The sequence below is a fragment of the Pristis pectinata genome, chromosome 23 (assembly GCF_009764475.1).
Source record: "Pristis pectinata isolate sPriPec2 chromosome 23, sPriPec2.1.pri, whole genome shotgun sequence".
In the NCBI taxonomy this organism is placed as follows: domain Eukaryota; kingdom Metazoa; phylum Chordata; class Chondrichthyes; order Rhinopristiformes; family Pristidae; genus Pristis; species Pristis pectinata.
The window spans coordinates 2,700-26,983 of NC_067427.1; the positions used below are offsets into that span (position 1 = coordinate 2,700).

Sequence of the window (24,284 nt, forward strand, 5' to 3'; positions counted from 1 at the left end):
ATATGGAATGAGCTGCCAGAGGAAGTGTTGAGATAGGTACACTAACATTTTTTAAAAAGACATTTGAACAGGTACATGGATAGGAAAGGTTGAGGAGGATATGGGTCAAACATGGGCACATGGGACTAGCTTGGATGGGCATCTTGGTTGGCATGGATCATTTAGACTGAAGGGCCTGCTTTCCTATGTACGACTCTATGACGAACATAGCTTATCCAATATCACAATCAGGCAACATCCTGGTGAATCTCTTCTGTACTCTTTCTAGTGCTACCACATCCTTCTCTGTATTAAATGTTAGAACATAGAGCAGTACAGCATGGAAACCGGCCCTTCAGCCCAAGCAGAAGTCTAACAAGATAATACACAGCCTGTGCCTCTGAGATATTACAGCACACAAGCATGGGATCCCTGACAACCATTTGTTTATCTATTAAATTTTATTGCAGAGCTGGTAAAATATCAGGAGTTATCCCAAAATAATTGCCCTTTGTCAATGCAGATACTCACCCAATGAAGGCAGTAACCGGAGAATGGCATTCTTATTCCTCTGTTTCGTGATGTGCAGTACATAGTATAATGCGATTTCACAAGCTACACGATTCTCCAGAATGAACCTAACAATGGAAGAAACCTGAGAGCTTTGTTTGATAGCCAGTTATTTTGATTAGAATGCTGCATGCATGTGCCGCAATATTTTCATAAAAGTGTCTCAAATTTTGTCTTCTAGAAAGAGAAATTCTTTTAAAAATTTATTAATTGTGCTGACAATATATTATAGCTAAACACTGTTTCTAACATCTGCAAGGTCAGTTCTCACCTTTTTCCAGTATTGCCGTAATGGGCTGAATGGCCACCTTCTGTGGTGTAAATTTCTACGACTGTAATGGAGAAAATCAGACAGCAACTTTTGGGCCCTGAAATTCCAATGCACCAAAGTGGGGTAATCAAAACGCAGTCTTTTGGGAAGGGAGAGGAGAAGAAAATGAAAATATCAAGATCAATACCAATGGAGTGCAAGTATGCACTGAACTGACAACAAGCAATTTTGAGTGCGTGAACACAAAGGAAAGAAAAGGTCAGGGACAGCCAGAATCAATGGAGGAGAAGACAGGGAAGGTAGATAGAGTTCTGGGTAATCACAGGGACAAGTGCTGGTCTGGAGGTCAGCGAGGCTCGAAGAATGAAGTAGCTAGTTACCTTTCCTGGCAGGTGTCCAGGTCTAACCGTACTGCAGTAGAATCTAGTTAACAATGAAAGACTGCTGGGTGGGGAATGAAGTCAGCTTGGCACCCCTCACATACAAATCATGTCAGGAAAGGGAACAAGAATGGCTCTCATCCTTAAGTGCCAATTTAAATTTCCTGAGGGATACAAAATGAGCCAGAAGTGATTAATATTAGGTTTCACTTTCAGAAGAATGAATTAACACAATGGAAAAGAACCCACTATGCTATTGAGTTTCTAGGTACAGATGTCCACATGTGAAAAAGTAAATGAAGAAATCCATCTGACATGTTATTGCACTCCTTGTCAACAGGCTTAGCAACAAAATCACTGATGGCACAAACTTGCTGTACTTGCTGCTAAGAATGATAACAATGGTTGAAAGAATTTGGACTGGTACACTTGAACAGCATGATAAATGTTAATCACTGTTCAACATATGTTACATGGAGAGTAATTGGGTTGTCATAGAAGGGGATTTTAACTTTCCTAATATAGACTGGGACTGCCACAGTTTAAGGGCTTAGATGCAGTGGAATTTGTTAAGTGTGTTCAGGAAAGTTTCCTCAGGCAAAATATAGAGAGGGCAAAGCTCAATCTACTCTTGGGAAATAGAGCAGGACATGTGACCGAGTGTCAGTGGGGGACCAGTTTGGTCACAGTTCTATTAGCTTTAAATTAGTTATTGAAATGGACAGATCTGGTCCACAACTTAAAGTTCTAAACTTGGGGGGGGGGGGGGTGCAAATTTTGATGGCATTAGATAGGAAGTTACAAAAGTTGATTGGAGTAGGCTGTTTGCGAGCAATGGGACCTCCAGCAAGTGGGAGGCTTTTAAAAGTGAGATAAGAAAATTAAATATCTGCATGTTCCTGTTAGAGTGAAGGGCAATATTGGCATGAGAAAGGAACTCTGGATGATGAGGGATATTAAGGCACTAGTCAAGAAAAAGCAGGCATGGGTCAGGTACAGGCAGCTAGGATCAAGTGAATCCCCAGAGGAATACATTTAAAAAAGGAAAGCAGATGGGCAAAAAGGGGGTAGGAGATAGCTTTGGCAGAGAAGATTAACGAGATTTTCTGAGTATGTTAATTGAAAAATGAGTACCTTGGGTGAGTACAATGCCCCTCAAAGACCAAAGTGGACGTCTTTGTGTGGAGCCAATTGATATGAATATTTTTCCTGTTTTTAAGCACAGAAAGACATGAAGTCTTGGGTACTTGAGATAGTTAATGGGGATGTCTTGGGGTAGTCCGCATTACAGAGGAAGTGCTGGATGTCTTCAAATGTATAAAGGTGGATAAATCTCTGGGGCTGATCAGGTATATCCAAAAATACTGTAGGAAGCTAGAGAAGAAATTGCAGGAGCTCTGGCTGAGATATATGCATCACTGTTAGCCACAGACGGTGAAGTGCCATAAGACCGAGGGTGGCCAATGTCGTGCCTTTATGTAAGAATGGCTGCAAAGAAAAACCTGGGAACTACAGACCAGTAGGCCTAACATTTGTGGTAGGTAAGTTACAAGAGGAGATTCTGGGGGATAAGATATACAAACATTTGGAAAGACGGGTTGATTAGGGATGGTCAGCATGGCTTTGTGCGTGGGAGATCACATCTCACAAATTTGACTGAGCATTTTGAAGGAATAACCGAGAAGGTTGATGAAGGCAGGGCAGCAGATGTAGTCTCTATGAACCTTTCATAGTAGGAAGTGGTTGAGGGAGGTGCAATAACAATATTTAAAAGATATTTGGACAGGGACATGGATAGGAAAGGTTAACAGCAAAATGGGCCAAACGCGGGCAAATGGTATTAGCTTAGATAGGCATCTTGGTTAGCATGGACGAGTTGGACCGAAGAGTCTGTTTCCGTGCTGTATCACTCTGACTCTTCAGGATCAACTCCAGACCCCATGAAGTCACATGGCATCTGGTCAAACATGAAACCTCATCCTCAGCTGGTGAACCAATGCTCCACTGGGTTGTGTAACATTTAGAGTTTCTTCCAGGTTTCCAAGAGCACAAAATGTACTTTGCGTGGAGGACTTCAAAATCCAACACCAAGAATTTTTTGGCAACACCTAGAGGGACTGAGATGTCCAAGTCCCAAAGGACAGGGCTGCCATCTTGTGTTTGCAGCAGGTAGTGAATGAACCATCTAAGGATAAACCCACTTGACACTGTCCTCTGTACCTGTCACAGATGCGTTCGTAGGAGTGACAATCAGTAAGTGTTTCTGGAGACAAAGTCCCACCTTCCCACTAAGGGCACACTCTATCAAAGTTGTGTGTCACTGCCATTGTACTTAATGGATAATCTCAGAATAAGGCATCCATGAGGCGATGGGGACCATCAGACCCAGTAGAAATATACTCCACCACAATATAAAACCTAATGGGTCACTGCAAACTCTACAATAACAATCAAGCCAGTGGATCACACCTGGCTCAGTAAGAAGTGCAGAAAACACACTGGGAGCGGAGGCATAAATGAGGTTCCTACCACATGTGTGGTAAACAGCAAAAATGGCTTACAACAAAGGCAAGCAATCCAACAACCAATATATCTGCAGTCCTGCCACATCTGGTTGTAAATGGTGCAGTCAATTAAACAGATAATGAAAGGAAAAGTTTCCAAGACCATCCCCATCCTCAACAATGGCAGGGCCCAGCATATGGGAGTCATTGATAAAGCCTGAGCATTTGGAGCCATATTAAGTTAAAGATGCTGAATAGATAATCTATCTCAGCTTCCTCCTGAGAGCTCCACTTTTAAAATATCCAGTCTTTAGCCAAACCAATCCACTATGGATGATATCAAGGAACAGCTCAGAGCACTGAACATAGAGGAAGCGATGGGACCGTACCAGCTGAAGACCTGCACTCTTGAACTAGCCACTACTCTAGGCAAGCTGTTCCAGGGTAGTTACAACACTGGCATATTGGTGAATGTGGAAAGGTGCAGAGATGTCCTGTTCACAAAATAAAAATAAATTCATTCCAGGTAATTACCAGTTTACTGTAAACCATCAGTAAAGTGATAGAAGGTGTTGTTGAAAGTAATATCATGGGATTTACTCACTAATAACCTGTCTTCCAATGCTCAGTTTGGATTTCCTCAGTACTCCTTAGGTTGGCTCCAGATCTTACCACAGTTTTGCTATAAATATGGACCAGAGATGAATTCTAGTGATGCCCCTTAATGTCAAGACAGAATTTGACTGAGAAGAGCATCAAGGAGCCCTAATAAAACTGAAGCCAATAGTTAAGTACTGCAATGGTGGAGTTAAAGTTCACACAAAAGATGGTTTGGAAGTCAATTATTATAGCCCCAGTACATCGCTGGAGTTGTTCCTTAGAATAATCTTAGACCCAAACGACAGTTTCCTTTTATCATAAGGTGCTAATCAAGGATTACATGATGTTCAACACACAAAAAATGCTGGAGGAACTCAGCAGGATGATTAGCATCAACATGATGTTCAATCCCATTTACAACCCCACTGAAAACGAAGCAGGTTATGCAGTAAGACCTAGACAACATTCAGGTATGAACCAATAAAAGGTAAGTAATATTCACGTTATACAACTGATTGTTAACATCAATCTCCAACGAGAGAGTCTAATCATCTACACCCAGCATTCGATGGCATTATCATTGCCAGGTTCCCCACTACTAACATCCTGTGGCTCAAATGGATCTGATGCAAAAATATTGTTGCTACAACAGCAGGTCAACGGATGGATATTCTACAGATACTGACTTACCTCCTGACGCTCAAATTCTTTCCACATTACGCAACTCAGGAGCAGTTTGAAATACTCATCACTTGCCTGATAAGTGCAGCTCCAATTACACTCAAGATGCTTGATGTCATCCAGGATAAAGCAGCCTGTCTGACTGGTACCCCATCCACGACCATCGACATTTACTCCCACCACCATCAGCGCACCATGTCGGCAGTATACACCAACTATTAGGTTTACTAAAGCTAATCATTTCAATTATTTCAACAGCATCATTGAAATGCTCAGCTTCTGTCACCAAGGACTAAAACAGGAGGTGCATAGGAATGCTCACCAAATCACACTTCACCTGACTTGGAAATATATCAGCATACCTTCACGGTCACTCTGTCTAAACCCTGCAACATCTTATCTAACAGCATACTGGAGTACCTTTACCAAGAGAACTGCAGCAGTTCAAGGCAGTGGCTCACCACCAGCTTCCCAAGGGCAAATGGGGATGTGCAATAAATGCTGATATTGCCAGAAGTGTCCACATCTCAAAAAGAATACAAACTTCCAACACTGAACAGATCCTGTGCAAGGTACACAGCAGATTAAAACAACTCTCTGTTGTTAAACCTACAAAAAAATTTAGGCAAATGGTGAAGGCAAAAACAAGGCCATTGTTTGATAAAACAATTTTAAGTGTTTGGAATTATGAATTTGTTTTTCTCAAATTCATGTTAAAAGATTTTCTCCCTCTTTACTGTTATGGGACTTCTGTCAGTTTTTTTCTCCCCCCAATCCAAAAACTGTCAAGTTGTTACTCGAAAATCTAATTTACCTTTCGTTCATTCCGTAATTTGAAATCAAGAAGCCATTCTGATTCCTCTGTACTTTGCTGCCCAAATTACCAGTTTTAACGACATGTAACAAACAGTCTGCCATAGGATTCAGCACTGGGACCTTAACCTTTTTACAATTGATTTGGATGAAAACACTGAAGGTACAGTTTCTGCATTTACTGATGACACAAAGATTGATAGGAAAGAAAGACATGAAGAGGAGCCTGCGAAGGGATTCACAAACGTTACTGTGAATAGCAAAGATCTGGCAAATGGAGTAAATTGTGGGAAAATGTAAAATTTTAGCAGAAAAAAATGTATTCTCGATGGTGAGGGTTTACAGAGCTCTGAGATGCAAATGGATTTGTGCACTCTGGTGCATGATTGGCAAAATAGCAAAGCTAACAGAATGCTGTTGTTTATTGCTAGAGAATGAAATACAAAAGTAGGGAGATTATCTTTCCGTTTTATAGGACATTGTTGAGACCACATCTGGGATACTACATACAGTATTCGTCTCCTTTTTTACACGAGGATACTAATGCATTGGAAGCAATTCAAAGAAGGTTTACTAGATTAATACCTGGAATGGTGGGATGACTTACGAGAACAAGTTGGCGAGGTTAGGCTTATATCCACTGGATTTCAGAAGAGTGAGAAGCAATTTGATTGAAATGTACAAGATACCAAGGGATCTTGAGAGGCTGGATGTGGAAAGAATGTTTTCTTTTGTGGTAGAATCTGCAACTAATTTTTGAAAACAATTTCAGACAGATAAGCTGGAGTTTGTTCTCCCAGGGGTTCATGAATCTTTGGAACTCTCTTGCTCACATGTTGTGGAAGCGGAGTCTTAAATATTTTTAATGTAGAGTAAATATTCCTGATAAGCAAGGAGCTGAGAAGTTTCTATAGGTATACGGGAATGCGGAATCATGGTTACAATTTTTGGTACTCCTAATTTATATGTAAATATAATGCAAAACTTCCAATGCTATCACAAAGGTAATAAATTTATTTCTGCACTTCAGAAAATTAAGTTGATAGTAACAAAGACATACTTAATAAAGGATTCCGGAAGACTCGTGGGGTACAAGTTTGAAGCTTTCTCCTCAGTTGGCAGTTTTTGATCCACATTGAAACTGTGATCATCTACCACAAATGCCATTAGGTTTGGTAAGAATTTGGTGATGAGTTCTATCTCCTATATAAAGAACACAGGTACAATTTGTGTTTAGAAACTGTTATTAATAAAAAAAAATTATAAGCAATGAATATTATACATGGATTGCTGAGGACATCAACACTGACTCTGTTTCTTAAGCCTTACTTTCTCAATCTATATTTGAGACAGAAGTGAAGTAATTTAGCACTTTATTGCAACATGAAGGTTTAAAAAAATCTGTGTGGTGAATGAACATTTAAATGCATATAATGGTGTGTCACAAAGTCTCATACTGTCAGCCTGCAAAATCGGGGATGAGAAAGCTCCCACGGTATCCATGTTAGCTGGCCAAACTAAACAGTTAAGGTGCTGTAAAATCCAACTGTAAAGCTGAGAAGGACAAACAATGTGGGGATGAAAGGGCAATAACCAAGTAAAGGCTGATGTGTGATGAAATTTGTGTCAGAACTGTGTCAGGCATTTATCCACTAACATTCAAAAATGTTTTGAACACAATACAACATGGTCAGCCTTTTAAATCTAAAGAACTTAAAAAGATCAGGAGGGCTAAAAGGGGACAAGTAGTACCCTAGTCAAAACGGATTAAGCAAAATCCCAAAGCATTTTATACATTAAGGACGAGAGGGTAACTAGGAAGAAGGTAGGTGCACTCAAGGACAAAGAGGGGAGTTAATGCCTGAAGCCAAAGGAAGTGGCCGAGGTACTAAACGAGTACTTTGCATCAGTATTGATAAGGGAGAAAGACATGGAGGATGGCGGGTTCAGGGAGGGGTCTATGGATATTGTAGGGCATGCTGATGTCAAAGGAGGTGGTGGTGGTGGATATCATGAAGATCATTAATATGGATAAGTCCCCAGGAGAGGAAATTGCTGGGGCCTTGTCAAAAATCTTTGTATCCTCAGCCACAGGCAAGGTCCTAGAGGAATAGAGAATAGCCAGTAGAGAATGATGTCCTTTTGTTTAAATAAGGCAATAGGGATAATCCAGGAAATTATAGGCCAGTGAGCCTTATGTCAGTGGCAGGGTAACTACTGGGGCGTTTGATAAGATGCCGCATAAAAGACTTATCCATGAGCATACATCCAGTTGGGGGTAAGGTATTAGCATGGATAGAGGATCGGTTAACCAATGGAAGCCAGAGAGTTGGGATAAATGGTTGGCAATCAGTGGTGAGTGGGGTGCCGCAGGGATTGGTGCTGGGCCCACAACTGTTCATGTTATACATTAACGATTTGGAAGAGGGGACCGAGTGTAGCGTATCTAAGTTTGTTGATGACACTTAAACTGAGTAGAAAAGCAAATTGTGCAGAGGATGCAGATAGTCTGCAGAGAGATATAGATAGGTTATGAGTGGGCAAGGGTCTGGCAGATGGAGTACAATGTTGGTAAATGCAAGGTCATCTACTTTGGAAGGAAAAATAGCAGATCAGATTATTATTTAAATGGTGAAAGGTTGCAGCATGCTGTTGTGCAGAGGGACTTGGGAATGCTTGTGCATGAATCGCAAAAGGTTGGTTTGCAGGTGCAACAGGTTATCAAGAAGACAAATGGAATGATGGCTTTCATTGCTAGAGGGATTGAATCTAAGAGCAGGAAGGTTATGCTGCAACTGTACAGGGTACTGGTGAGGCCACACCTGGAGTACTGTGTGCAGTTCTGGTCTCCTTATTTTGAGAAAAGATATACTGGCTTTGGAGGTGGTGCAGAGGAGGTTCACCAGGTCGATTCTGGAGATGAGGGCATTAGCCTATGAGGAGAGAGAGAGTTGCCTGGGACTATACTCACTGCAATTCAGAAGAATAAGAGTGGATCTAATGGAAACATATAAAATTATGAAAGGGATAGATAGAGCCAGGAAGGTTGTTTCCACTGGTAGGTGAGACTAGAATGAAGGGACATAACCTCAAGATTGGAGGGAATAGATTTAGGATAGAGATGAGGAGAAACTGCCTTTGCCAGAGAGTAGTGAATCTGTGGAATTCTCTGCCCAGGGAAGCAGTAGAGGCTACCTCATTAAATATATTTAAGACACAGTTAGATATCTTTATTAGTCACATGTACATTGAAACATACAGTGAAATGCATCTTTTGTGTAGAGTGTTCTGGAGGCAGTCTGCAAGTGTCGCCACGCTTCTGGCACCAACGTAGTATGCCCACATCTTCCTAGCCAGTATGTCTTTGGAATGAGAGTGGAAACCGGAGCATCTGGAGGAATACCTCGCAGACACAGGGAGAACATACAAACTCCTTACAGACAGCGGCCGGAATTGAACCCAGGTCGCTGGTGCTGTAATAGCGCTACACTACTGTGTCTGCATAGATTTTAGTGTAGTAGGGGAATTGAGGGTTATAGGGAAAAGGCAGGTAGGTGGACCTGACTCCACAACCAGATCAGCCATGATCTTACTGAATGGCGCAGCAGGCTCAAGGGGCCAGATAGCCTACTCCTGCTCCTGTTTCTTATGTTTTTCTTAGGGATAGATCGATGCACATCTGCAAAAGCGTGGACTTATTAGGGATAGTCGGCATGGTTTTGTGTGAGGGAGATCATGTCATGCAAACCTGACTGAGGTTTTTGAGGAGGTGATGAAAATGATTGATGAGGGTAGGGCAATGGATGTTTTATACATGGAATTTAATAAAACTTTTGACAAGGCCCCTCACGGTAGGCTGATCCAAAAGATTAAGGCACATGAGATCCGCGGTGACTTGATAGATTGGACAAAAAATTGGCCTGGCCATATGAATTAAAAAGTCGCTCCTGTGCAGCTTCAGCCTACTAAAAGGGCGGTTGAGTTAAACATTTCAATTTCAACGGTCTTTGAGATATTACCAAGACCATAGTCATGATTTTAACTAATAACTCATTATTGGTTTTACAACTGAAGGGTTTATAAAACAAGTTATAATGCACACATCTTTTCATATTTTCAACTTTGCTTTAACGGGCAAATATAATCAAAGGGGAAAAATCTGTTAATCTAAATAAATATTTATTTTATAATGTGCTAAGTCCCAAGGCTGTGCCAGAGATCATTCAGAGCTTCAACATTAAAATTTTATAGGGACCAACAGATATTAAGTATTCAAGAAAATCCAAAGCACTGTGCACAGTTTGATAGATGACGTAAAATAAAGAAGAAACAGGACTTAACACGCAAAAAATTCATTTCAGCTACTCAAATAATTTCAATAACCTATCTCTGTAGAATATTGGCAATAATCAATGGATTAAATTTCCTAACTTACCATCTTTGGTTCCTTGAACACCTGACTGTCAATCATGTCCCAGGCACCTTGTCCCAGCGAGAGCATACGCAGCAAGAGGAGGAGGTCTGGACTGTCCTAATAAGTTCCATAATTAACAATCTTTTTGGTTCTTTTTTGTTAATATTCGACCAAAAATCACATAATGCTTCAGAACACAGAGTGCAGGCTTCTGTTTGTATATGCATATTATTACACAAAAGCCTACATTTTTACAGCAACTTTAACACAGCAAACCATCTCGAGGCTTCACATTACAAAGTGACAAAAAATTGACATAAAAGATACCAGAAGCAGTGATATAGCTCGTTCAATTAAGTTTCAAAGGGGAGGTTGGAAGAGAGTTAGAGAGATGGTGAAGAAAAGAAAATCCAGAGTTAATACCCACGAGACTACAACAAAATCTTCAGGGACAATTAAAATTTGAATAAATGCTCTAGCAGCTAAGTAATGGGCTCAAAATTACACTTTCATAATGTCTTTAATCCTAGATAAAAATGCCTCTAAAATTATAGAGTTGGAATTATGAGCTTTTCACACTGTGACTCATCAAAACAGCTCATTTGGTCCATCAAGTGCACAACGACCAGTGGGTCAGTATTAATCCCATTTTCCAGCACTTGGCCCACAGCCTTCTATGCCTGGGCGATTTGAGTACTTCTCTAAATGTTTCTTAAATGCCATTAGTGTGTCTGCTTCCACCACTCAGAGAAATACAGGCAGTGTATTCTAGGAACTCTGGGTAGAAAAGGTCCCCCTCAGATATTCTCTGAACCTCTTATCCTTAATAAATGACCTCTAGTTTTATCTACCTGCGATACGGGAAAAAGTTTCCTGCAGTCCACCCTACCGAAACCCCTCAATTTTACATACCTCAATCATGCCCCCTCTTAACAACCTCCTGTGTGAAACAGGCCCACCTTATCCAGTCCTACACTTAACTGAGGAGCTCCATTCCAGGTGCCATCACATTTTTACTACAGTATGGTAACCAGAAAAACACACAGTGCTCCAGCTGAGATCTGACCAATGTTTATAAATTTGGAGCATAACCTCCCTGCTCTTGTATTCAATGTCCCAACTAATTTAGGCCCTTAATCTTGTTATTTATTTGCGCTACAACCTTCAAAGGCCTTCAGACTCATACACCAAGGTCCCTCTGTTCCTCACGTTAATCAGCATTAAACCCCATTTGCCATTTTTCAGCTCATTTCACCAACACATCGAAATCATCCTCTAACCTAAGACTACCTTCCACCAATCTTCATATCATCTGCAAACTTACTGACCACACTTCCTATATCCAAATCATTCACGTACATTATAAACAGCAAGGAATCCAGCGCGCATTTGGCCCACAGCCCTCTAAACCTTTCCTATCCACGTATCTGTCTGAATGTCTTTTAAATGTTGCAATTGTACCCACCTCTACTAGAAGATGATGATCTTTATTATATACAAGAAGATACCTTATTTTGCATAGAGTGTTCTGGGGGCAGCCCGCAAGTGTCGCCACGCTTCCAGCACCAACATAGCATGCCCACAACTTCCTAACCCGTATGTCTTTGAAATGAGAGAGGAAACCAGAGCATCCAGAGGAAATCACAAACTCCTTACAGACAGCAGCCAGAATTGAACCCGGGTCGCAGGTGCAGTAATAGCATTACGCTAACCGCTACACCACGGTGCCTGCCTCTTCTTTTGGCAGCTCATTCCACTAGTCACAGGTGTCCAATCACAAAAAATACCAATCTCTACCATCATCCTTTTTCTCCGATAGCTAAACTAATTTTGGATCCAATTTATAAACTGGCTCTGGATCCCACTGGCCCTAACCTTTGGACTTGTCTCCCACGTGGGACCTTGTCAAAAGCCTTAATGAATTCCAATTAAACCACATCTACTACACTGCCCTTGACAATACATTTCTTTTTACCTCCTCAAAAAATTCAATCAGATTGGTCTGACAAGATCTGCCCTTGACAAAGCCATATTAGCTATCTCTGATTACTCCCAGATTTTCCAAATGTTCCATAATCCTGTCCCTCAGAATGTCTCTTAAACATTGTAACTGTATCCATCTCTTTTTACTACTTCTGGCAGCTCGTTCCATATAACCCACCACCCTTTCTGCCAGAAGTAGTGAAACTTACCCCTCAGGTCCCCTTTAAATCTTTCCCCTCTCACCTTAAATCTATGCCCTCTAGTTTTAGATTCCCCTGCCCTGGGAAGGGGACTGTGACCATCCAACTTACCTACACCCTTCATGATTTTATAAACCTCCATAAGGTCACCCCTCAGCCTCCTTTGCTCCGGAGAAAACAGTCTCAGCCTATCCAGTCTCTCCTCATGAATAAAGATCTCTGGTCCCGGTAACATCCTTGTAAATCCCTTCTGCACCCTCTTCAGCTTAATCACATTCATCCTCCAGTATGGCGAACAGAACTCCGCACAACATTCCGGGTGCGGTCTCACTGATGTCTTATACAACTGTAACATTACATCCCAACTCTTGCACTCAATACACTGACCGATGAAGCAAGTGTGCCATACACCTTCTTCACCACTTTGTCTACCTGCGTTGCCAATTTCAGGGAACTATGCACTTATACCCCTCAGTCTCTCCATTCTACAACACTCCCCAGGGCTCTGTCATTCACTGTGCAAGTCCTGCTCTGGTTTAACTTCCCAAAATCCATTCACCATTCCCTTGGCCTGTTTTCACAATTGGTCAAGACAACCTTCACTGTCCAGCACACTACCAATTCTGGTGTCATCCGCAAACTTACTAATCACGCCACCTACATTTTCATCCAAATCGTTAACATTTATCTCAAAAAACAGAGAACCAAGCACGGATCCCTGCGAGCTCACCACTAGTCTCAGGCCTCCAGCTGGAAACAGCTCCCTCCACTTCTACCACCTCTGTCTCCTTCCACCGAACCAACTTTGTATCCAATTGGCTAGCTCCCATGTGATCTAACCTTCTGAACCAGCCTACCACCTTGTCAATGGCCTTGCTAATGTTCACGTAGACAACATCTACTGCCCTGCTCTGGTCAATTCTTTCAATCACCTCTTCACAAAACTCAATCAAATTCATAAGACACAATTTCCCACACACAAAGCCATGTTAACTATCACTATTCAATCCTTGCCTTTCCAAATGTTGATAGATGCTGTCTCTCAGAATCCCCTCTCGTAACTTTCCCACCACTGATGTTAAGCTCACTGTCCTGTAGTTCCCAGGTTTGTCCTTGTAGCCCTTCTTAAATAAAGGCACAACGTTAGCCACTCTTCAAGTCTTCTAGTACCTCACCCATGGCTAGGGAAGACTTCCAGGGCCCCTGTAATTTCTTCCCTTGCTTCCCACAATGTCCTAGGAAACACAGTGGCATGCAAAGGTTTGGGCACCCCGGTCAAAATTTCTGTTGCTGTGAATAGCTAAGCGAGTAAAACATGACCTGATTTCCAAAAGGCATAAAGTTAAAGATGACACATTTCTTTAATATTTTAAGCAAGATTACTTTGTTATTTCCATCTTTTACAGTTTCAAAATAACAAAAAAGGAAAAGGACCCGAAGCAAAAGTGAATGAGTACCTAGTGACACCCGCTTTGGCAAGTATCACAGCTTGTAAACGCTTTCTGTAGCCAGCTAAGAGTCTTCCAGTTCTTGTTTGGGGGATTTTCGCCCATTCTTCCTTGCAAAAGGCTTCTAGTTCTGTGAGATTCTTGGACCGTCTTGCATGCACTGCTCTTTTGAGGTCTATCCACAGATTTTTGATGATGTTTAGGTCGGGGGACTGTGAGAGCCATGGCAAAACCTTCAGCTTGTGCCTCTTGAGGTAGTCCATTGTGGATTTTGAGACGTGTTAAGGATCATTATCCTGTTGTAGAAGCCATCCTCTTTTCATCTTCAGTTTTTTTTTTACAGATATTTGCTTCCAGAATTTGCTGCTATTTAATTGAATCCATTTTTCCCCTCTACCAGTGAAATGTTCCCCGTGCCAATGGCAGCAACACAAGCCCAAAGCATGATCGATCCACCCCTGTGCTTAACAGTTGGAGAGGTGCTCTTTTCATGAAATTCTGCACCCTTCTTTCTCCAAACATCCCTTTGTTCATTGCAGCCAAAAAGTTCTATTTTAACTTCATCAGTCCACAGGACTTGTTTCCAAAATGCATCAGGCTTGTTTAGATGTTCCTTTGCAAACTTCTGACGCTGAATTTTGTGGCAAGGATGCAGGCAAGGTTTTCTTCTGATGACTCTTCCATGAAGATCGTATTTGTGCAGGTGTTGCTGCACAGTAGAACAGTACACCACCACTCCAGAGTCTGCTAAATTTTCCTGAAGGTCTTTTGCAGTCAAACGGGGGTTTTGATTTGCCTTTTTAGCAATCCTACAAGCAGTTCTCTCGGAAAGTTTTCTTGGTCTTCCAGACCTCAACTTGACCTCCACTGTTTCTGTTAATTGCCATTTCTTAATTACATTACAAACTGAGGAAATGGGTACCTGAAAATGCTTTATCTTCTTTTAGCCTTCTCCTGCTTTGTGGGCATCGTTTATTTTAATTTTCAGAATGCTAGGCAGCTGCTTAGAGGAGCCCATGGCTGCTGATTGTTGGGACAAGGTTTGAGGAGTCAGGGTATTTATAAAGCTTTGAAATTTGCATCACCTGGCCTTTCCTAACGATGACTGTGAACAAGCCATAGCCCTAACAAACTAATGAAGGTCTGAGACCTTGGTAAAAGTTATCTGAGAGCTCAGATCTCTTGGGGTGCCCAAACTTTTGTATGGTGCTCCTTTTCTTTTTTCACTCTAAAATTGTACAAAACAAAAATAATAGGCTAATCTTGCTTAAAATGTTGAATGTTTCATCTTTAACTTTATGACTTTTGGAGATCAGTTCATCTTCTACTCACTTAACTATTCACAGTAACAGAAATTTTGACCAGGGGTGCCCAAACTTTTGCATGCCACTGTACTTGGTCACACCCCAGGGATTTATCCATCTTCATACGCCTCAACACCATCAGCACCTCTTCTTTTGTAATGTGACCATGTTTCAGGACATCACAGTTCTCTTTTATGATTTCCCTAGCTTCAATGACCTTCTCTACAGTACATACACACAAGCAGCATTCATTTAAGCCCTTGCGTATCTCCCGTGGCTCCACACACAGACGACCACACTGTTCCTTAAAAGGACCCATTCTCTCCCTCGTTACCCTTTTGCCCTTAATATACTGATAGAATCTCTTACGATTCTCCTTTACCTTATCTGCCAAAGATATCTCACGTCTTCTTTTTACCCTCCTGATTTCCTTAAGTGCGCTCCTGCATCCCCTATACCCCTCATCAAAGTATTTACTTGATCCCAGCTGCCTTTACCTGACACATGCCTCCTTTTTGCTGTCCAGAGCCTCAACATCCTTCATCAGCAAGGGTTCCCTAATCCTGTCAGCCGTGCCCTTCACTCCAACAGGAACATGTTGGCCCTGAACTCTCCCTATTTCACTTTTAAAAATCTCCCACTTGCTAGACATCCCTTTACCCACTAACAGCCTGTCCCAATCAACTTTTGCAAGTTTCTGTCTAATGCCAACAAAATTAGCCTTGCCCAGTTTAGGACTTTAACTTGTGGACCAGTCCTATCTCTTTGCATAACTATTTAAAACTAATAGAATTGTGGTCACTGGTCCCAAAGTGCCCCCCATTCTACTGACACTTCTATTATTTGCCCTGCCCTATTTCCCAAAAGGAGGTCGAATGTTGCCCCCCCTCTACTAGGGCCATATACATATGGTTTGAGAAAACATTCCTGGACACATAACAAATTCTGCTCCAACCAAACCTTTAGCACTATGGCAGTCCCAGTCAATATTAAGGAAGACTAAATCACCAACTATTACAACCTCATTACTTCTACAGCTATCTGTGCTCTCCCTATATATTTGCTTCTCTAGTTCCCACTAACTATGGAGGACCTATAGTACAATTCCAAAGTGATCATCCCCTTGTGATTTCTAAATTCTACCCACATAGACTTACTGGATGATCCCCCAGGAATATCCTCTTCAAATACTACCCTAATGTTCTCCCTAATCAAAAACTCAACTCCCGCCCTCTCTTAGCTCCAGTTTTATCACACCTATAGCATCTGTACTCTGGAACATTGAGCTGCCAGTCCTGCACATTCCTAGACCACGTTTCTGGAATGGCTATAACATCCCAGACCCATGTACCTATCCGTGCTCTGAGTTCATCTACCTTACCTGTTAGGCTTCTTGCATTAAAATAAATGCAGCTTCGTCTATCAGACCTTCCTCCCTCCGTGTCCTGCTCCTGCCTGCCCTGCTTATTGGACTTGCTGGCTTTAGCTTGTGTACTTTCCTCAACTTTCTCATCTGCCACACTACTACTTTGGGTCTCACTCCTTGCCAGGCTATTTTAAACCCTCCCGAGTAGCTTTAACAAATCTCCCCGCCAGAATATTGGTCCCCCTCCAGTTCAGGTGTTACCCGTCTCCTCTTGTACAGGTCACCTCTGCCCCAGAAGAGATATTTATTTATTAGTCACATGTACATCGAAATACAGCGAAATGCATGTTTTTGTGTTACTGAGAATGTGCTGCGGGCAGCCCGCAAGTGTTGCCACTCTTCTGGCGCCAACATAGCACGCCCACAACTCCAAACCTGTACGTCTTTGGAATGTAGGAGGAAACCAGAGCACCTGGAAGAAACCCACACAGACACACAGGGAGAACGTACAAACTCCTTACAGACAATGTCGGGAATTGAACCCGGGTTGCTGGCACTGTAACAGTGTTACGCTAACCACTACACTATCGTGCCACCGGACCCAATGATCCCAATGAGATCTCAATGATCCAAGAACTTGACTCAGCCATGCATTCATCTGCCCTATCCTCCTGTTCCTACCCTCACTAGCACATGGAACCAGGAGTAATGCAGAGATTAGAGCCTATGAGGTCCAGCATTTTAATCTTCTGCCTAACTCCCTAAATTCACTCCTCAGAAATTTAGCTCCCTCTCAGCCTTTTATGCTAAGGCAATCCCTGTTAATATTTAGGAAATCAAAATTCCCTCACACAATAACCTTATTTTTATTCCATCTCCCTGCTATCTGTTCCTCTATCTCCTGTTGACTATTAGGAGGTTCAAAATACACCTCAGCAAAGAGACGACACTCTTTTTGGTTCCTGATTTTTTTTACCTATATGGCCTTCTTTGAAGTCTTCTCAGATATCCTCCCTCAATACTGAAATAATGCATTCCTTGACTGACAGTGCAATGCCATCTCATCTCTTACACCCACCACCACTTCCCCCCCTCCCACCGTCTTGTCTGAAAATTCTATATCCTAGGACATTAAGTTACCAGTCCTGCCCTTCTTTCAACCATGTCTTGGTGATGGCAACGACATCATAGCCCCATGCATTAATTAAAGCTTTGAATTCATCTACCTTACTAGTTATACCCCTTGCATTAAACTAGTTGCAATTCAGCTTTTTATTCCCCTCCTGTATTCAAATGTCTCCTCTGACTATTGCCGTAACTAACATTTACCTCTCAAGGTGACTGTACCTCTGGATCTGAACATCTACACTGAGCCCATTCCCCTGCCAACTCAGTTTAACCCTTCCCCAAGAGCACTACCAAATCTCCATGCAATAATGTTGGTCCTGTTCCAGTTTACGTGGATCCATCCTACTTGTACAATCCCACCTTTCCCAGAAATGGTCAAAATAATCCACAACCCTAAAGCCCACATCCCTGCACTATCCCTTCAGCCACATATTCATCTGACCCATCCTTAAAGCTTTTTATTCCTCTTGGACATCATCTTACTATTTAAACAAAATTAACAGATGTGGATAGAAAGGAATGGAAAGATATTAAAAGATATTTTAAACAAAGTGCATTTTCTGTGTAAAGAAAAAAACAGCACCTGACACAAGCAAAATATCTTTTGCTGATAAGAAAGATCAGAGAGAAGAAAATCATGATTTAAATATATTAGAACCACAGAACCATAAAACAATACAGCACAATACAGGCCCTTCGGCCCACCATGTTGTGACGACCGTCAAACCACTCCTAAGACCATCTAACCCCTTCCTCCCATATATTCCTCTATCTTAAATTCCTCCATTTGCTTATCTAACAATCTCTTGAACTTGCCCAACATATCAGCCTCCACCACCACCTCCGGCAGCGCATTCCATGCACCAACCACTCTCTGGGTGAAAAACCTCCCTCTGACGTAACCCTTGAACTTCCCACCCATTACCTTAAAGCCATGCCCTCTTGTATTGAGCATTGGTGCCCTGGGAAAGAGGCGCTGGCTGTCCACTCTACTTTTTCCTCTTAATATTTTGTATACCTCTATCATGTCTCCCCTCATCCTCCTTCTCTCCAAAGAGTAAAGCCCTAGCTCCCTTAGTCTCTCGTCATAATCCATACTCTCTAATCCAGGCAGCATCCTGGTAAATCTCCTCTGTGCCCTTTCCAACGCCTCCACATCCTTCCTATAATGAGGCGACCAGAACTGGACACAGTACTCCAAGTGTGGTCTAACCAGAGTCTTGTAAAGCTGCATCATTACTTTGCAGCTCTTAAACTTGAACCCGTGACTTATGAAAGCTAACACCCCATAAGCTTTCTTAACTACCCTATCTACCTGTGTGACAACTTCAAATATTCTCTATTTAAATCTACTCTATTTAGTATTTTTAAATAATTACTGCCATCTGATAATTAATATAAAAGTTACAGCAGACATATCTTGAACACTATTTAATGACCAGTTACACTTTGTAATTGGCAGAAGCCAACCTCTGGAGTTTCCATCATATTTTAAACATCAAAATGTGTCAAAAGTTGGATGTCCTTCTCCAAATCTATGCAAGAAACTGAATACAAATATGCGTTAAATTTATGAGCTTCAAGTTAAAGTTAACATTGCTAAGACATGGTAACAGCCTTCAGAAAAAAGCCAAAAACTACTCACTCTGGGTAATGCATCCTGGCTGACCAACTCCTGTAGGTTTTTCACAGTACTCAGAGCCAAAGTATTTATTGCAAAGGGGTCGCAAAGGATCATTGAGAGGTCACTAAAAAAAGACAGTGTTAACTAAAAATTACAAATAAAATTGGTTGCATGCACACAATGAACAAAAGGAGCAGGAGGCAATATTGGTTAAAGAAACAAAATGTTGGTAGGAAATGGTGATAAGGGTCATCAAATAGTGCTATCTGGAGACCAAAGAGCAGAAAAAGAGGCAATTATACAAATATTCTGAAGGGCAGATCATTAAAAGAATTCAATTACTCTCATGCTGTCTGGAAACACTCAGTCTAAAAGATTTAGAGAGCCCAGTATTCCTAAATTTCATTCAAGAGAACGTTTTAGCCTGCGTGCAGCTAGCCCAGCAGGTCAACGGGAGGGAGCATAACAATTTTGTTTTTTATTTTTCGGAAGGAAGCTGGGCAAGTGGAAGGTGCATCAGTAGAACATTTTTTGTGGCAGTGATCATATTTCAGTCAGATGTAGCATAGTTACAGAAAAGAACATGTATGAAACAGGAGTACAGGTTCTAAACTGTGGGAAGACCAATTTTTTCAAGACTGATATGTGATAGGCCGAATTGGCCTTCCATGGTGTCATAAATTTTCTGTGCTTCTATTTCAAGAATGATTGTTCAATGAAAATTTACTCACCCTAATACCTGTTCCTGTCCCTTCTTTACTCCATCTAAAAATCCCTGTAATTCTCGAGCTCTCTTTGCATCAACAAATCTCTCTCTAATACAAGCATCAAGGCACCAGGTAAACTGCAAAGAAATAAATCAATTTTTTTTTAATTTCTGGCTTTGAGATTGTTAAATTACAAGTTGCAGAAAATATTTTGAAAGATATTAACAATGAACAAAATCAGATTTAGCATGAAAGTTTGTTAATCCATTGCAGCTATATAGGACCCTGGTCAGACCCCACTTGGAAAACTGTGCTCAGTTCTGGTCACCTGACTACAGGAAGGATATGGAAGCCATAGAAAGGGTACAGAGGAGATTTACAAGGATGCTGCCTGGATCGCGGAGCATGCCTTATGAAAGCAGGTTGAGGGAACTCGGCCTTTTCTCCTTGGAGCTACGGAGGATGGGGGGGGGGGGACCTGATAGAGGTATATGATGAGAGGCATTGATCGGGTAGATAGTCAGAGGCTTTTTCCCAGGGCTGAAATGGTTGCCACACGAGGACATAGGTTTAAGGTGCTGGGGAGCAGGCAGAGGGGAGACGTCGGGGGTAAGTTTTTTACTCAGAGAGTGGTGAGTGCGTGGAATGGGCTGCCGGCAACTGTGGTGGAGGCGGATATGATAGGGTCTTTTAAGAGACTTTTGGATAGGTACATGGAGCTGAGAAAAGTAGAGGGCTATGGGTCTCTAAGGTAGGGACATGTTCAGCACAGCTTTGTGGGCCGAAGGGCCTGTATTGTGCTGTAGGTTTTCTATGTTTCTATTGATAAAACAAATGCAAACTCATTTCTACAATACATTGGAGTAATAGAACTTTCATGCTTTCTTTTATTCTCTCAGTTTTCCTTAGAACACTCTGGTATGAACTAGCACAATTTTTGAGAGGCAAAACTGTAGAAGATATCCTGTATTCAAATAGTCAATCCAAGTGTGGAAGATATATCCCCTATCTAGTGCACCGATGGATTTCTAAAACAATTATGAGAACTATTGGCATCTTGAATTTGGAAGCCTTACCTGGAGGTGGCAAGAGAACACATGAACACAAATAATCATGCCAGTTTGTCAGTTTCCTTTCCGCTTTGCTGCACCAGCTCTGGTCTGCCTTCAGTTTGAGCATTGTGAAGTCACTAATTCAGGAATGTAAATATACCAGGTTTCATATGATAAAATCTGTTAATCTGTCATTTTGTACCCAGACATCAATGAATACAAATCATTGAGTTATACAGCACAGAAACAGGTCCTTCAGCCCAACTGACTAAGGTGACTACCTGAGCTAGTTCTATTTACTTGCATTTGGCCCATATCCCTCTAAACCTTTCCTTGTCCACACACCTGTCTAAATGTCTTTTGAACATTGTAATTGTACCTGCCTCTACCACTTGCTCTGGTGGCTTGTTCCATGTACTCACGCCCCTCGGGACCCTTTTAAATAAGACCATAAGACATAGGAGCAGAATTATGCCATTTGGCAGAATGGACCCCATTCTGCCTTCTCCCGGTAAACTTTGATGCCCTTACTAATCAAGAACCTGTCAACCTCCTCTTTATATATACCCAATGACTTGGCCTCCACAGCCCTCTGTGGCAATGAATTCCACATATTCACTATCCTCTGGCTAAAGAAATACCTTTTCATCTCTGTTCTAAAGGGATGTCCTTCTATTCTGAGGCTGTGCCCTCTGGTCCTAGACTCTCCCACTACTGGAAACATCCTCTCCACGTCCACTCTATCCAGACCTTTCAATATTTGGTCGGTTTCAATGAGATCTCCCCTCATCCTTCTAAACTCCAGCGAGTACAGGTCCAGAGCCATCAAATGGTCCTCGTACGTTAACCCTTTCATTCCCCCGGACCTTTCTTGTAAACCTCCTCTAGACCCTCCCCAATGCCAGCACATGCTTCCTTAGATATGGGGCCCAAAACCGCTCACAATACTCCAAATGTGGTCTGACCAATGCTTTATAAAGCCTCAGCATTACATCCTTGCTTTTATATTCTAGTCCTCTTGAAATGAATGCTAACATTGCAATTGCCTTCCTTACTACCGACTCAACCTGCAAGTTAACCTTTAGGGAATCCTGCAACAGAACTCCCAAGTCCCTTTGCACCTCCGATTTCTGAATTCGCCCCTGGTTTAGAAAATAGTCTATGCCTTTATTCCTTCTACCAGAGTGCATGACCATACACTTCGCTACGCCGCATTCCATCTGCCACTTCTTTTCCCATTCTCCCAACCTATCCGATTCCTCTGCAGATTCCCTGCTTCCTCTACATTACCTGCCCCTCCGCCTATCCGTGTCATTCACAAACTTGGCCACAAAGCCACCAATCCTGTCATCTAGAACATTAACATATAGTGTGAAAACTAGTGGGCCCATCACTGACCCCTGCGGAACACCACTAGTCACCAGCAGCCAACCAGAAAAGGCCCCCTTTATTCCTACTCTTGCCATGGGCTCCTATCTTGCTTAGCAGCCTCCGGTGCGGCACCTTGTCAAAGACCTTCTGAAAATCCAAGTAAACAACATACACTGAACTCCTTTGTCTATCCTACCTATTACTTCCTCAAAGAATTCCAACAGACTTGTCAGGCAAGATTTCCCCTTAAGAAAACCATGCTGATTTTTAAATCTTTTTCCGCTCTCCTTAAACCTATGCCCTCTAGTTTTAGACTCCCCTACCCTGGGCCACCGGCCTTATTTATACCCCTTGGGATTTTATAAATCTCTATAATGTCATCCCTCAGCCTCATCCACTCCAGGAAAGACAATCCCAGCCTATTCAGTCTCTCCTGATAATTCAAGCCATCCAGTCCCAGCAACATCATTGTGAACTTTTCTCATTCTCTCTAGCTCAATTACATCCTTCCTATAGTATGGCAACCAGAACTGCACACAATATCCCAGCTGTGGTCTCAACAATCACCTATACAGCTGTAGCATTACATCCCAACTCTTGTACCCAATGCCCTGACCAATGAAGGTAAGCGTGCCATATGCCTTCTTCATCAGCCTGTATGCCTGTGTCACCACTTTCAGGGAACTATGTACTTGTACCCAGAGGTGTCTCTGTTCTACAACACTCCCCGGGGCTCTGACATTTACTCTGTATTTGCTGCCCTGGTTTAATTTCCCAAAATGCAACACTTCACAATGGTCTGAGTTAAATTCCATCTGCCATTCCCTTGCCCACTTACCCAGTTGATCTAGATCTTGTTGTAACCTTAGACAACCTTCTTCACTGTCAACTATACCACCAATTTTGGTGTCATCTGCAAACATACTAATCATGCCACTTATATTCTTATCCAAATTGTTTCTGTAATTGATTTACAACAGGGGACCCAGCACTGATCCCTGTGGCACACCATTGGTCACAAGCCTCCAGTCACGAAAAATAACCCTCAACTACCACCTTGAACTCCTTACACTGAGCCAATTTTGTATCTAATTGGCTAGCTCACCTAGATCCCATGTGATCCACACCAATCTGCTATCTGGGACCTAATCAAAGACTATGCATAATGCCTACCCCCTGCCCTCTTCAATCCTCAATTCTAGAGTAAAACGAGCATTTTCAATCTAATATCAAGTGAACGTTAGGTCCCAAGGCTTCAAATGGAATTCCCACTGGCCTGGGATATATTATTTTTCAGAAATAAAAAATGGGTTTGTGAAAGTAATATCAGAGGGAATATTTTTGTGGCAGTAATCATAATTCAGTTAGGTGTAGCACAACTATGGAAAAGGACGAGGATAAGATATGATCAGAGAAACAAAGGATTGCAGATGCTGTAATCTAGATGAAAAAAAAACATGCTGCTGGAGGAACTCAGCAGGTCAGGCAACATCTGTGGAGAAAAACAGTCAATGTTTTGGGTCAGGACTCTTCCTCAGGACTGAAGATAGGAAAAGGGGAAGCCCAATATATAGTAGGGAAAAACAGAGCAGTGATAGGTGGACAAAAGAGGAGAGGCAGGGTGGGCACAAGTTGGTGATAGGTAGATGCAGGTAGGAGATAGTGATAGGCAGATGTGGGGGAGGAGGGGAGAACAGATCCACTGGGGGATGAGTCAAAGGTATGGCAGGCGGCATGGGGGGAGGGGAGGAGAGGAAAAGGAGAGAGAAAACAAAATGGTGAGGAGAACAAAGATAGATAGGTTAGGAAAGAGAAGAAGAGAAGAGGAAAGTAGGGTGGGGGGGGGGGGGGTTGGTTTACTTAAAGTGGGAGAATTCAATGTTCATGCC

General features: G+C 42.1%; 1 protein-coding gene across 1 annotated transcript in view; it reads right to left on the reverse strand.

Moving 5' to 3' along the window:
• Nucleotides 1-510: 510 nt before the first annotated feature.
• The window catches only part of nelfb (negative elongation factor complex member B), a gene marked incomplete at its 3' end in the record, with an annotated part of 46,650 nt that continues 22,876 nt past the window's right edge, over nucleotides 511-24,284 (reverse strand). Inside the window, exons 6-10 of the mRNA XM_052037438.1 lie at nucleotides 19,997-20,109; nucleotides 19,287-19,389; nucleotides 10,234-10,329; nucleotides 6,859-7,001; nucleotides 511-617 (exon numbers count right to left, since the gene is read on the reverse strand). Of these exons, the coding sequence (XP_051893398.1) occupies nucleotides 511-617; nucleotides 6,859-7,001; nucleotides 10,234-10,329; nucleotides 19,287-19,389; nucleotides 19,997-20,109 (562 nt within the window). The remainder of the gene's footprint in view (nucleotides 618-6,858; nucleotides 7,002-10,233; nucleotides 10,330-19,286; nucleotides 19,390-19,996; nucleotides 20,110-24,284) is intronic.